Source organism: Gossypium hirsutum, chromosome A08 (genome assembly GCF_007990345.1).
Source record: "Gossypium hirsutum isolate 1008001.06 chromosome A08, Gossypium_hirsutum_v2.1, whole genome shotgun sequence".
In the NCBI taxonomy this organism is placed as follows: domain Eukaryota; kingdom Viridiplantae; phylum Streptophyta; class Magnoliopsida; order Malvales; family Malvaceae; genus Gossypium; species Gossypium hirsutum.
The window spans coordinates 44891886-44906606 of record NC_053431.1 but is presented as its reverse complement, the minus strand read 5'-3'; the positions used below and the strand labels follow the sequence as shown (position 1 = coordinate 44906606).

At 38.5% G+C, this 14721-nt stretch overlaps 3 protein-coding genes across 7 annotated transcripts; 1 reads left to right on the top strand and 2 right to left on the bottom strand.

The window, feature by feature from the left end:
• Positions 1-579: 579 nt before the first annotated feature.
• Positions 580-4772, bottom strand: LOC121204598 (pentatricopeptide repeat-containing protein At4g30825, chloroplastic). 5 transcript variants are annotated; one of them, XM_041074730.1, is made up of 3 exons: positions 4633-4770; positions 1691-4426; positions 580-1132 (listed from the first exon to the last, which is right to left on the bottom strand). In XM_041074730.1, exon 2 carries the CDS (start codon positions 4381-4383, stop codon positions 1768-1770), a length of 2616 nt encoding a protein of 871 aa, XP_040930664.1. In that variant the 5' UTR covers positions 4384-4426; positions 4633-4770; the 3' UTR covers positions 580-1132; positions 1691-1767. The 5 variants fall into 5 exon arrangements, with proteins under 5 accessions (XP_040930664.1, XP_040930663.1, XP_040930665.1 ...); XM_041074729.1 differs by having other exon boundaries at positions 1707-4426; positions 4633-4754; XM_041074731.1 differs by having other exon boundaries at positions 1691-4411; positions 4633-4754.
• Positions 4773-7512: 2740 nt separating this feature from the next.
• On the top strand, positions 7513-9679 carry LOC107941736 (zinc finger BED domain-containing protein DAYSLEEPER). The gene has a single exon (XM_016875329.2). The coding sequence runs from the start codon at positions 7513-7515 to the stop codon at positions 9532-9534; it is 2022 nt and encodes a 673-aa protein (XP_016730818.1). The 3' UTR covers positions 9535-9679.
• An 893-nt stretch (positions 9680-10572) lies between these two features.
• On the bottom strand, positions 10573-14245 carry LOC107941735 (probable galactinol--sucrose galactosyltransferase 6). Its single transcript, XM_016875327.2, is given in 6 exon segments — positions 10573-11441; positions 11729-11863; positions 11982-12191; positions 12295-13048; positions 13051-13660; positions 13779-14245. Coding segments are annotated over 6 exon segments (2610 nt in total). The 5' UTR covers positions 13989-14245; the 3' UTR covers positions 10573-10750.
• Between the last annotated feature and the right edge of the window lie 476 nt (positions 14246-14721).

Here is a 14721-nt window from a genome sequence, read left to right as displayed (position 1 = left end):
TAAATTCCTTTAATGCGAAAATACTAAAATTATAATTAGAGAAAATTTTAATAATATTATACCCAAAGGTGAGTTACTATATGTTAATCTATTAGATAAAACATCAAATCGTGAAATGTACAGCCCCGTGTCATTTTATAATCTAAATCTATTAGAGATTTTTATATAGTTTAACGTATAAAAATGATTCTCTCCAAATATTAATTTAAAAAAGCAAAAATTGATAAAACAATTAATTAACGCATACCGCATCTACTTATAGTGCTTTATTATTGTACATGATGATCACAGAATATTTATACCAAAATTAAAATCGCCATTTCAAATCAAAATAATAAAAATTCATTAGATTCACTAACACATTATACACAACCGTGAGATGCATGGGTAAGAAAGTAGTCTTGTACGAATATAATTGATTTGCTCTTTAGGAGAGTCCTTTAATGTGCTCAAAGCCAAGCCTTCGTTACTTATCTGGGTAACTTATGGAATGAAAAAGAAAAAAAAAACTTTATACACTATACATAAGGGAGAATTTTTAAAACTATTATGACATTCCTGCTTACATGAAAGCAAATATGCAAAACCAATGAAAATGAGAATAATAATAAAAAAACACACCAGAGAAATGTTAGGGGAGATTAAGATATATCATACATAATGTCCAGCTTATAGGAAATATATATATATATGGTACATGCAAAAAAGAGAGAGAAGAATGAATATGGTATGCTTTCCTGTTTCTAATAGTAGTAATATTATTTCATACACCAGATGCTTGGCTGCACAAAATAATGGAGAAATCAATATTTTGGAGAGAACAAATCCACCCTTGATGATGATATCTCAGTTTGTTTCATTCATGGAGTACAGTAGCATGCCTTGTCAATGAAGACAAACTATTGTGCCCCAAGCCAAGTATAACCGAGGAAGAAAACCTCACGTTCAATGCGCTTCAGTTTGACATTGCTCCTTCATCCGAGTAAATTTAGTACTTTCACTTCCATAAACTAGCATCAAAGAAATTTTTACTTATATATTTTTTTACCAGGGTAGTGGCATTGCAAGGATCCTCCATGCTTCCAGTAGCATCTACTTATCAGTTTCCCATATACAATCTGCTTGGCTCATCCTTAGATCCGAAAGAAGACCAAAAAAGTGTGTCAGCTGAGCAAATGGTGAATTTAGAAAACAGGCAGAGATAGAAGGATAAGCAATACATCAGATTTCAGCTTGCATTTTGACCAATAAAAACTCCATTGACTGTAAGTGTTTAACAGGAATGCTCAAATGAGGCACAAATATAACTTTTTGAATGACCGGAATGTGTTGAAGACTGAAGAAGAAACCAATAGGTAAAGAAGATCTAAAAGAAAGTTTATGGCTGTAAAGGCTTTTCACGTTCAACGATTTAAAGCAGTTAAATTTTTTAGAAAATAAAACAAATGATAAAAGTAGTAGAGAATAAAGCAGCAACTGTTCAAAAAGAAAACCAGAATCTGCCCTTCTTGAGTTTCTGTCATAAACATTTACATTTAAAAAACTCAAAGAAGTTTCTTAAGCAGCGAAGACAAAGTTGATTTCTAATATTAAAAGCTATGAAATACCTTCAGAAGTCCATAGATGAATATAGTCAACAGAATCTTATGCATAAGCAGAGGAATTTGATGCAGGATACAAAATAGATTACCTTAAGAAGCAATCACCTGTGAAATGTTTAGGTAGAATGTTGTAGGAGCTTTAATGCGAAATGACGTGGAAAACAGATTATGTAGGACCACTTGCATTTTCCATTTCCATCTGCTTCATCCACAATGACCACTTAACAGCCTCTAAGAACTTATCATTCTTTCTTAAAGCAGTGATCAGATTGCTGTAAGTTATCCTATCAGGCTCTATCCCATTTCCTCGCATTTCCTTGATCAAACCTACAGCATCCTCGACCATTCCAGCAATTCCATACGCCTTAATCAATGTGTTATAACTGCACAAATCAGGTCCTAGTCCACATTCTTTCAGTTCTGTCAGCACAGCAGCAACTTCATCAATCCATCTTCGTTCCCCATAAATATTGATCATAATGTTGTATGTATAGTGGTCGGAAGCACAATTTGATTCCTTCATCCTCTGCAATACACTTCGAAATTTCTCCATTTCGCCTTCTTTCCCATATGCATCCAACATGCAATTATAGGCTTCAAGGGAAACTGAAAAACCATTGAACTGCATTTCTCGAATGGTTGATGACATATTCTTGAAGTCCTTATTTTGACCATATGCAGATATAATAGTATTGTAAGAGATTACATCTACCAAACCTCGAGTTTTTGCCATCCAGAATAGTTTCTTGACCTTCCTGAAAAGTTTGGCTTTACCATAAACATCAAGCATGACGTTGAAGGTTATAGTATTAGGAGCAAAACCATGGTGAAGCATTCGATTAAAAATCTTGGAAAGCTCAACAACTGGCAAAGCACGTGCACAACAGTTAATGACACAGTTATACATTTCCTGATCCCAGGAAATACCGCTCTTCAAAATTCTATAGTAAAGATTCATTAATTTTTCCTGCATGTTGCACTTTTGATAAATCCGAAGCATGTCACGAAACAGATAAATGTCTGGGACAATGTCTTTCTGCTTCTCCATCATTTGTAGAACGCTGCAGGCATCTTTTAAAGATCCAGCTTTAACATACATTCTTACAACAATGCTAAAGCCAATCATGTCCAAGGCAACTCCTGAAGATTTTAACTTCAAATAGAGTTTTTCTGCTTCATTGAAGTGACCCATGACACTGTAAATGTCAATCATTGTACACATTATATGCAAATTTGGCTTGTTTTCAGAGTTAGGTATTTGAGAAAATATCTTAACCGCATTTTCAAGATCATCCAACTCCTTGCAAGAGCAAATTAATAAATGATACAGGTTATCTTCAAAAACTGGATCCTTCCACCTTTTGCTCCCTAACACTTTAATTGCATCATTCACTAATCCACTTTTCACATAAGCCATGACTAGAATGGAACAAGAAGTTTGGTCGTCTAAAACATGATGATAGAAAGACCCAGTTATAACAAGAGGAACTTTATAGATCCTCTCAGCCTTCTCATATGCTTGCAAAACAGTACCTAGGATTGAAGAATGTTGGCACCTCATCTTGAGCATATCATCAAGTGTTCTAATGGCACGCTCTTCATCCCCATGCTTTGCTTGCAAAGTTAGCAGCGTGTACAAGTTAGATGAGCTAGGCTTGAATCCGAGCTGTTTCATAGCCCTGTAATACCATGCTGATTCTTTATAATTGCCAGTTCGCCCCCAGCCCTCAATCATGGAACGGTAAGTTGTACCATCAGGTTCTAATCCAACTTGCCGGATGCTCAGGAATACACATTGAGCTGCATCCATATTTGATGCTCTTCCATACCCTGTGATCAGTGTATTGTATGCAACAATATTTGGAGAAAAGCCTGCTTCTTGCATTGAAACCAATACCTGCTCGGCCTCCTCTAACTTGCCACTTTGACTATAAGCATTAAGCATCACCAACCAATTCTCAAGATTCAATGCGACTTTATCTTCTCTCATAAAGCTGATAACCTCTTCCGCTTTGTCATACAAACTCAACCGTGTATAAATTGTGATCATTGCAGAGTATGCAGACTGACATACAATGCCAGAACTCCTCATTTGTGAAAGTGCAAACTCTGCGTCCCTAACATTCCAACCCTTCTGGTAAAGTCCCATAAGCATCCCATAAGTGGCAACATTTGGCTGAACCCCATGTTCCAGCATCATTCTAAACCACTTAGCACCCATTTCAACAAGCCCCCTTTTAGAACAGGCGTATATGATTGTATTGAAAACCTGAAAATCAAGCTCACAGCCGGAATCGCATTTTGCTTGCCTAACCATTATTTCAGCAGCGTCCCAATCTTGTCTCCTGCCCAAAACTCGAAGAACCAATCTATAAGCCATCACATTTCCATCTAATTTCCCATTGCTCCTCAGCCACTCAAAAAATCTCAAAGCATTACCATCATTAGACTTCTCAAGCCTTTTCAATATAGAATTACAATGCTCCAAATTCAAGTCAGGCTTTATAGCAGTATAATCAACATCCAACCCGCTATTTCTACACACGAAAAGATCTCCTTTTTCTACTTCGTTACCGTTCCTTCTGGAACCAAACCTGAAACCCACATTTCTTGTTATCCCTTTCTCGCGGTTTTGACCTTTTCGGCCCTCAACAAGTTTTGGGTTTTCATTCACTAATTCATTTTCGGAAGAAAAAGGGGTATCTCTATCGACTGGGTTAGGGTCAGGAACGTTGGCGGGTTCGACTCTAATATGTTTGAGCCTAGTCAAAGAAGTGAGCATGGAAGCAGCTCTTGCGACATGAAAACAACTGGTGAATGAAAAACTGGAACATTGATCAGGTAAATGAGACGGGTTAACGTAGAAGCTGAGTTTCTTTGAATCGACAGAGTCCCAAGAAAGGGACAATTTCAAAGAAGCCATAGTTGTTATAATTACTGTTATCGGATTTTGAAGAAAAAATTATGCATCACTTTTGTGGATGAATGGAATTAAAGAAGAAAGCAGTAGAGAGAAGGCTATTGTGCATACCTTGATGATGGGATAAAGGAGGTTGAAGCAGTGGAGCAAAATAACCGTTTCTGGATCTTCTTGCTTTTTTTCTTCTTCTTCTTTTTTTTTTTTTTAAATTTCCTTTTCTACTTTACAGCCATGACAAACAATCGGTTTACATTACAACAGTAACAAACAGAATAAATAAATAAAAGTTAATTTACTTTTTAAATGGTTTAATTTTAACTAAGCAATAAATTTTTAAATTTTTTAAATAATATGTGAAAATAGTGAGATAGCATTGCATTGTATATGTAATAATATATTTATCGATCATACTTTAAAAAATAGTAAAAATAATAAATTTATTAATAATTATTTGGTCAAGACTAGAATTTTAAAATTCATTAAAATTCAAGGACTAAAAGTAATCAAATTAAAGTATACTAAATTAAATCTACAACTTACATATAATATAAAAACTAATAGTAAAATTTAGCTCATAAATAAATACAGCTCTGAGGTAATTTTAATTATAAACTATTTTTCAACCGGTAATTAAATCCCTTTTATTAATTTAATCTTAAAAAGTGAATAAATAAAAATAATAAAATATTTATATTTGTTAACCATAATCAAGCAGCAGTAAATAAATATGACTAAATTAATGATGAAAAAAATACACGTGAATCATACTTTTACTTATTTCAAGTCACTAACATTGATCAACATTCCTACTATCAAGTAACCCACTAAATTTATGTTTATATAGGAGGTTATGTCACTTTACCTTGTATTATCAAGCATAATAAAAAAAAGGTGGGATAATTTTGTAGATTATATTAATAATTCATTTTGATTTTGATAACAAAAATGGTTACAGTCTAAGTAAACGAAACAAGACCATTCATATGATGGATGAAGTTGGCAAATCTCTTGAAGTATTCAACTTCAACCCCGATATTATAATATTTTAGTAGAATAAACGACAGTGGCCTTGCTATACAGCAATTGGGTTGAAATGTTGTTCGTATGAGAAGCCACCCAAAAACCCAAGTCAGCTAGAAAAAGAGTGAAGGTGGATAAAGAAAGGGCGTTGAATTGAACAAATTGGGAGATGGCAAGCCATTGGGCTGTCTCTGCCTTGGGTAGATTAGATCAAAGTCAATTGGTTCCCCCTACCCAAAAGTCCAAAATTAAATAAAGTGGGATATCTTACGTAGTTTCTTTTTTTCGAAAATTTTAATTTATTAAACCCCACAATTTTCACCTTATCCCCACCCATCCCAGCAACTACTCTCCACCTTTCAGGTCCAATTAGCCTTCTTTTGGGGTCTGTTGTTCTAAGCCCAAATCTCCGCCCCCCCCGACTCTCTCTCCGTCTTTCTCCTCTCCTGCAAAACCCTAGATCTTTCACCCTTTCAACGTCGTTTTCCGGCCTTCTTCTCGCTCCCAGATCGCTTCTCGTTTGGGCTGACTGGTAAAAATCTCATCACCTTACCTAATTTCTCCGTTGACTGAAATTTTGGGTGTTCCTTTTTCTCTTTGATTTTTTCTTTATTTAATGCTTGCTTCGTTTTTTTGAGTTGGGGATTTTGATTTTAAACGCTTCGTGTTTCAATTTTGTGAGAGAATTGCGATGATTGCTGGCTTATTGTCCTTGTTAAAAGTTACGGAAGTCGTTGGACTTTTTGTTTTGAATTGAAACCATAGATTCCCTTTCCTTTTTGCTTCTGTTATTTAAATATGGCTATTCTCGTTTCATGCATTGATATGGGGTTTTGTTTGTCCTTCATTTCTTGGTTTTCATCTGTACAGATAATGGGTCTTTCTTCTTTGTTTGTTGTTGATCTGGGCAGATTGCAGACATGGGTTTTTGTTCTTTTGACGTTTTACTTTTCCTTCTCTTTCTGTGTTTTTCTCTTTTGCTCTTGCTCTGGGCATATTAATAGATGCCTTTGAAGCTGAGTTTGATCTTTGAAATGGAATTGGGTTTCAGTTCGACTGATCTGGGCTTTCCCTTCTTTGTTTATGCTTTTTGTTTTTCTTTTTATTATTTTCAAACCCTAGATCTACGGTTTTTTTTTTTTTTGGCGGGGGGGGTGCATTGTAAAATGTAAACCTTTTCAGCCCATTTAAATGTAAATGTCTGTTTTAGCCCTGGTGCGTAAAGTGGGCCCATTTAACATGGATCTTATCCAAGTCCTTTGTCCTGTATTGTAAATTGCTATACTACGACTTGGTCTTATTGTGGACCACTTCAACACGTGGCACAGTTTCAATTATTCCTTGACCCATTAGCCTAATGTTTATCTTATATTTGGGCTATACTTGTATACGTTGGATATTACCCATATTCATTTTTTAAAGTTCTTTTTATTTTTGAAGACACATTTGTTAAAATTAATGTTGCTGATGTAAACTCATTTCTGGATTCTTTCATTCTTTTTCTTTCCAATCAAAGCAGCTCTTAATTATGATCCTGGATTGCCAGCTCCTGAGTGTTTCATTTAGTGGTGAAAACTTTATAGTCCAATGTGTGCTGTTTTTTCATCAACTATACCATACAGTACGCAGTTCAACTTACTTTCCTTTGGACAAAGAGGCCACATCCGTCACCCTTGACACAAATCCGGACTGTTTTTGCAGCTTAATGTTGTAATGCATTAAGTCTTAGACCACTATGTAACCATGCGTCTCAAAGCTGAGAAGATTCTGTTTTAATGAAATTTATGTTGTGTGAAACCGTTGATTGCTTTGACTGAACCTCATTGTTTCCTTTATTTTTACCTTCCGAGTTATGTTAACCTTAATGGTAATTGGGTCTATCTACTCTTTTGTTTTTTTATACAAGCATAGTTTGAAATCCTTTTTAAAATTTTGTTTTGCTCCAGCTGCGGGTTTTATGTATAGACAGGAATGGCAGAAATGACGGAAGCTACAAATATGGAAACATCCCCGGTGGAGAATAACAATGAGCTGGCTCTCATCACTCCTGAAACACAGCCTAAGCGAAGGAAAAAGAAGTCCATGGTCTGGGAGTACTTCACCATTGAAACTGTGAGTGCTGGATGTAGAAGAGCATGCTGTAACCGTTGCAAACAAAGTTTCGCTTATAGTACTGGTTCCAAGGTAGCAGGGACCAGCCACCTCAAACGTCACATTGCTAAGGGTACCTGTCCGGCACTCCTACGTGACCAATATAACAATCAATTGACCCCATATAGCCCGAAGACTGGAGGAGGTGAACCACGAAAGCGGCGCTACAGATCTCCCAGTTCACCTTTCATACCATTCGATCAGGACCGTTGCCGCCATGAAATTGCAAGAATGATCATCATGTATGAGTATCCTCTTCACATGGTTGAGCATCCTGGATTCATAGCTTTTGTTCAGAATCTTCAGCCCCGGTTCGACAAAGTCAGTTTCAACACTGTTCAAGGGGATTGCGTTGCAACTTACCTGAGGGAAAAGCAAAGCCTCATGAAGCTTATTGAGGGTATTCCGGGGCGAGTTTGTCTTACACTAGACATGTGGACTTCAAATCAAACACTCGGTTATGTGTTTATAACTGGACACTTCATTGATTTTGAATGGAAGTTGCAAAGACGGGTTCTCAATGTCATAATGGAACCATATCCCGATTCCGATTCTGCTCTAAGTCATGCTGTTGCTGCCTGCCTGTCAGACTGGAGTTTGGAAGGCAAGTTATTTTCCCTCATCTTCAATCATCCAACAAGTGAAGCTGGGCTGGAAAATCTTAGACCTCTACTCTGTACTAAGAATCCCCTTATTCTTAACGGTCAGTTGTTACTTGGAAATTGCATAGCTCGTAACCTGAGCAGCATGGCAAAGGATGTGCTTGGTGCAGGGCATGAGATTGTCAAGAAAATCCGTGATAGTGTAAAGTATGTGAAGACTTCAGAATCCCATGATGAAAAGTTTGTTCAAGTTAAAAACCAGCTTCAAGTGCCAAGTGAAAAGAGCCTGATTCTTGATAATCAAAATCAGTGGAACACGACATACCAAATGCTTGCAGCTGCTTCTGAACTCAAGGAAGTTTTTAATTGTTTGGATACTTCTGATCCAGATTATAAGCTAGCTCCATCAATGGAAGACTGGAAGGTGGCCGAGACTTTATGCACTTTCTTGAAACCTCTCTTTGATGCAGCCAGCATCCTTATGACTACAACTAACCCTACTGCAATTACATTCTTTCATGAAGCATGGAAAATACATGCAGATTTGGGTCGTTCGATTGCTAATGATGATCCCTTCATCAGCAATATTGCTAAGTCAATGCTAGAAAAGATTGACAAGTACTGGAAGGATTGTAGCTTGATTTTGGCAATTGCTGTAGTCATGGATCCTCGCTTCAAAATGAAGCTTGTTGAGTTCAGTTTCACAAAAATATTTGGTGAAGACGCTCCCACATATATCAAAATTGTTGATGATGGAATTCATGAGCTCTTTCTGGAGTATGTAGCACTTCCACTGCCTTTGACACCAACTTACACAGAAGAAGGCAATGTGGGAAACAATGGAAAGACCGATGAATCTCAGCAAGGAAATCTTCTTTCAGACCAAGGACTTACAGATTTCGATGTGTACATTATGGAGACTAGTAGCCAGCAAATGAAATCTGAGCTGGATCAGTACTTAGAAGAGTCCTTGTTGCCTCGAGTCCAAGAGTTTGATGTATTAGGCTGGTGGAAGCTCAATAAGATGAAGTATCCAACTCTTTCGAAGATGGCTCGTGACATTTTGTCAATTCCAGTATCAGCTGCTGCTCCGGACTCGGTCTTTGACATCATAATAAAGCAACTGGATGAGTACCGAAGCTCCTTACGACCGGAGACTGTGGAAGCGCTAATCTGTGCCAAGGACTGGCTTCATCATGGATCTGAAGAATCCAATGCACTTGTTAAAATGGAATTTTAGATGTAGCTGTTTTACTTATGGTAGGATGCTGTATGGGACGTTATTTGACTATTAGGGATTTAATTTGTACAATTAAAATCCAATTGTATTTGTATGGTTGCATGGACATGAAAACCTTTAATTGCTAGAGTAGTTGTTCCTATTACATGCCTTGTTTTAAGGTTTTACACTTGTTTCTCCTGATTCAGTTGCCTCTGACTTGCCTCACCTGATTCACTTTTCTCATTCATATGTATGAAACTGAAAAGAAGAAATGCTTTATTTCCACCGATTCATGCCAAGCAAATCATCTCGCTCCCTACTTTCTTAATTTCTCCTAAACTGGTTTACGTTGTGGGTTTGTGTTGTGTCTCTAGTTTTCCTGTTTGCCTGGTTTAATCGGTCGCTGATTCTTTTATTTCACGGAAGTGGCCAGTGAGGTGGTGGGTGTCCAGAGAATCAAAGCATATAGGCGAAGGAACCTCGTAGTGAAACAGTGAAGATAGAAGAGACCAAGCATGAGTGTTTCATCAAAGATTAGACCAGCGGCCTCTTTAAGAGGAACAAGTGCGGAGATTACAACTGTAGGAAAATGAGCAGGAAAACTGTGTTGCTGAAGGATTCTTTCAACTACTCTGAGGATGAATGTTGTTATTTTCTTTTCTATTATGGTATCATTTTTGTAATCATGCTAAGTGCATGGAAATTTGAAAACCATTCTACGAGTATTGAAAGTTGAAAACAAGCATCTGGATACGGAGAAATGGGAATATGAAAATATACTATTTTTCGGTTCTCCATCAGTTAGGCTATGGCAAGGTGAAAGCAATGTCTCGTCCAGTTGTAATTGGCTAATCCACTTTGCTTGCCGGAGTTATAAGTGTTATCCGGTCTAATGGGCACTTAGGCTGGCAAGCAAAGCAAGCCGCCTGTTTCCTAACAACAGGTTTAGATCAGGCTGTCTTCAGATTCAGATTATTTTAGGCTTGAATTATCTCTGGATAGCAGATAATGAATGTATGGAGATTCATTGGATAAAGTAACTTAAGATATCAGCTCTTATAGCAAGAAGAAACTAGTATTCCAATTCTTCATCTTAATACATAAATCAATCCATAAAGCTAATGAATGGGTAAAAAATAGGAGGGACTTTATTGAGAAAATCCCCAACCAGAGCAAAATCTACTCTCCGACATGATCCCCTCTGGTAAAAGTCTGATACACTACTTTGCTGCAGCTAACTCAATTCAACTTCAACAACATGGACTTTCAGCCCTTCCTCGGGCAATTTTTCCAAGCTGAACCTTACCAATCCCGACAACGAATCATAGTCGAACTGAACTTCACTGTACCCAACGCTGCACTTTCTTGGCTTGGCTGATGAATAAGCACCAAAGTTGCCACAACCTTTTATTTCCATGCAAACCTTTCCCACCAGTTCATTGCTAGAATTCTCCGCCCTCACATTAAGACCACTGCTTTCACTTCCATATTCAATATCAAGCTCAGATAGTTTGGCACCATCTTTAACTTCATACTTTAAATCCACAATGGCACCACCAGAGTTGTACATGTTGATGAGTCCCAAGGGTGCAAAACTGAATCCTGGAGCCAAATTCTTGATAGGTGCTATTGTGAAAATTTCATGCTCAAGGACCTTGAGGGACACTGGCATGGCAGCATTGTATGGAAGGGTGATAAGTTCACCAGTCTGGTGACAGTAAACTGCAGAGTCACCGGCCCATTCAGGGTCCAATGAGGCCTCTGAAATGAGATGGACATCATGGCCTTTTACGTGGCCTGATAAGGAGTCTGTCTTGGTTTGGTGGAAAGTATTCTTCCTGGCCGCGCTGTTCCATGCTGCACCTTGGCAGTTGTAAACACCTAGAACTCCGGTGTACTTATTCATGTTCCATATCTTCAACAAGCTGCAATCAAATAAAAAGAGAAATAAGGAAATGCCAACAATTCAATCAACAGGTCAACCAACCTTCAGAATCAGATCCTTTAATTTGCAGCCTTAGACCATTTTAACTGCCAAAGCTAGTAGATGTTTCATATCAATTGAAACCAACATCAAAGTTCTTAAATACAAATTGTTCTAATAAACAAACAGAAGGCAGCTTATGTTCCATTTAGATGGTTAATTTTCAAAGACACATATCTCTATCAAATTCCATTCCAACTGAACAGAGATTAAAAGAGCTGATCTTACCTAACGCCATCACGAGCTGGATCTGTAAACAAGCAGTCGCGAGTGGGGCGTCCAGGCAAACGAGCACGAAGAATGGACCCATCAGGCAACACCAGTTTCTTCAGAAGCTCAAAATTGTGTCTCCCAGGCGCATCACTGTGACAAACAAAAGCTTAAATATTTTGCCACTGAAAAACCAAATAAATTTTTAGTCCTGAAAAGAAATAAAGCAAAAAAAAAGGGGCCGGCTAGGCGAGCCCTCCTTAGTCCTTACCTGACATAGATGGGGCCACCGCTAATAGCTCGGGCTGAGGCGTGGTACTCAGCAGCCGGATGAAGTGAGTGGAACATATCCCAATCGGGTTGCATAAATTCCCCAAGGAAAACACTATTGTAGGCCACCGCTGCAATATGGATGGTGTGCGAGACCGGGTCGCGCGGGTAGAAATCATCTGATGCTCTCACCACCGCCGTCTGTTTCGAACTGTTTCAACAAAATTCTAACATCACCATAAAACCCCCCAAAAAAAATGCAAGATTCTATAAAACTCAAATGAAATGACTGAACCAAAGGGCGGGGTAATTACCAGTAGAGTGCATCAGTGTTATGGCTCATGCAAGCGATGATTCCATTGTCTGGAAAATTCCTCCCCACCGATGCGTCAAGGGCCTGATGATATTGCCTCGTCAACTCCACCCTTCCACCGAGTTCAGCTCCAAGAGTTTCCAAAATGCACTGCACGTCCACCTTAACTCCATCTATGCCCGCATCCGCCAGATAACTGTGCAACTCGTTGTAAAATTTGTACACATTTTTCGGGTTCACTAAACCCAACCCTTGAACAGCTATCGCATCGGTTTTCCAACCCGGTTCATTATCCACCACTCCCTTAGAAACCATCGGGTACCGGATTCTCGACCCGTATCCTTCCATTTCCTCAACTCCAGGGCGGACTCCACCCCAGTACCCCGTAATTGCATGCCAAACGTACACATACTTTAACCCGTGTTTTTCTTTCGCAATGTTGACGATGTTTTTGATCCCCACAGTTGGATCATCCTTATTCTGGAATTTCTCGTTTTCTTTTATCCCCGTCAAGCGAAGCAATGGCTGTTGTTTCGTTTCAGCCTGATAGGCCGATGACGACGATTTGTCTTCTTCGCGGGGGTCGCCGCATACAGATTGCCATCCGTCGTCGATGATCACGAACTTCGGTGGGGTCCCGCCGGCAGCTAAAGACTCGAGCCCAGCTTCGACCCCTTCTTGAGTAACGTCCTGGTAAAAAGCGTCCCAGGTGCACCACCCGAAATAGTCAACAATCCCAGGTAATTTTTCTCGTGACGTTGCCGGAACGTTTTGAGATGTAATTTGACGGCCCTGATTGCTTCGGTGATTGTAGTGAAAGGGTCGGTGCCTGCGTGGATATAAACGGAATGCGTAAACGACGATGCTTTGGTGTCGGCGTCGCCGCTCTCTAAACACAGCTCGAGCTGGTCGTTTTGGTTGCCTTGTAGGACGGCTCGAAAGGGGCCTTCAATCAAAGGGAGGAATACGGTATAAACAATCTGATTTTCTTCGGTTGAGTCCAGGTGGGACCCACCTTTGGTTTCCACCAAAAGGAATTGAGTCTCGAGAGGAACGTCTTTGCCTTGATCTCCCATTTTCTGGGCCATCCACCATAACTTGAACCTAAAGCAGGACATGAACCGGACATCGCGTAAAGTCCCGATGGGCACCACATGCCTGCTGTTCTCTTCATCAAAAACCGCACCAAGGAAAACCCCCTCCACCGAACCGGCTGCCGTACCGGAAGTTGCGATCACATTTTCGGGAACTCCGGTCAGGATTGTCCGCTCCTTTACCACTAATTTCCTCTCGGAGATCCTAACCGCTGGTTTAATCGTCATTCCTTCTACTCCTTCTTTCTTCAAAGGTGGCTTTAAATCACCTTTCTGAGAACTCCAACAACAACAACAACAACAAAAGAGCCATTTTCAGAAACTGTAAAATCAAAACATCAAACACTTACAAAGGGAGTAAAAATTCAGAAATGCAAGCTCATAAAATTACCTTAAAAGATAATACCGATAGCGCTGGATTGATAGAAACTCTGAAAACCCCAACGCCTGAAATACCAGAACTTACACGTTTCTGAAAATTTTGCTTGCTTCTAAAGAAGAGTGAAATTCGACGTTGATTAGATTTTGAGTGAAGATAAATGGAAGGAAGACTCCTATTTATAGCTAAGAATCGGGAACAGTAACAAGTATTTGACACCATTTTGTTCCCCTTCTCAATCAGCGTCCTCTTTTTATATACATAAAAAGTTTCTTCTTCGATTCTATTAGTCCCCAGTTTCTTGTTTTGTTTAATAATGTTCCCTTCGCAAAACCAATCAAACGGCGAGAAATTCCTTTTCTCCACTTAAGCCGTTAAAAGTACGGTTGATTAGATTGCCACGTTAGATCTTCGTGGTATCGATCCGAATTCTCTGTTTATTTAAACAAACCCAATAGCTTTCCCTCACCTTCAAATTCAAGACACTGTTTTCGACTTTTCGTCTTGTTTAGGATAAATATATTTTTTTAATGCGGGATTATTAGTGTCCACGTACGCACTATTTCACGTTTCTCACGCGCCTCAAATGTAAACCAAACGCGTAGCTTCTCGTTTTCAAATTCTCACGTGTCAACCTCATCAACGGATGTATTCTTTTAGAAATTTCTTTCTTTATAAATTTTTACGAGCAAGGGACAATTTTTTAATATTTGTCCTTTGACTAAAATTTCACCCAAAAAGAAATATCTTTGCTTTGGCGTCCAGTAAAATATCTCTTAATCATTCATTTATATTTTAAATCATTTAATTCATTAATTCATTCCTTAGAAAATATACAATTCACTTAAAATAAAATAAAAAACAAACAATCATCATGGGTGATAAAAGAATAGGCTCCATCAACATGATAAAAGTTTTAACCTCAACATCAAATAGAACATTACGATACATTGAC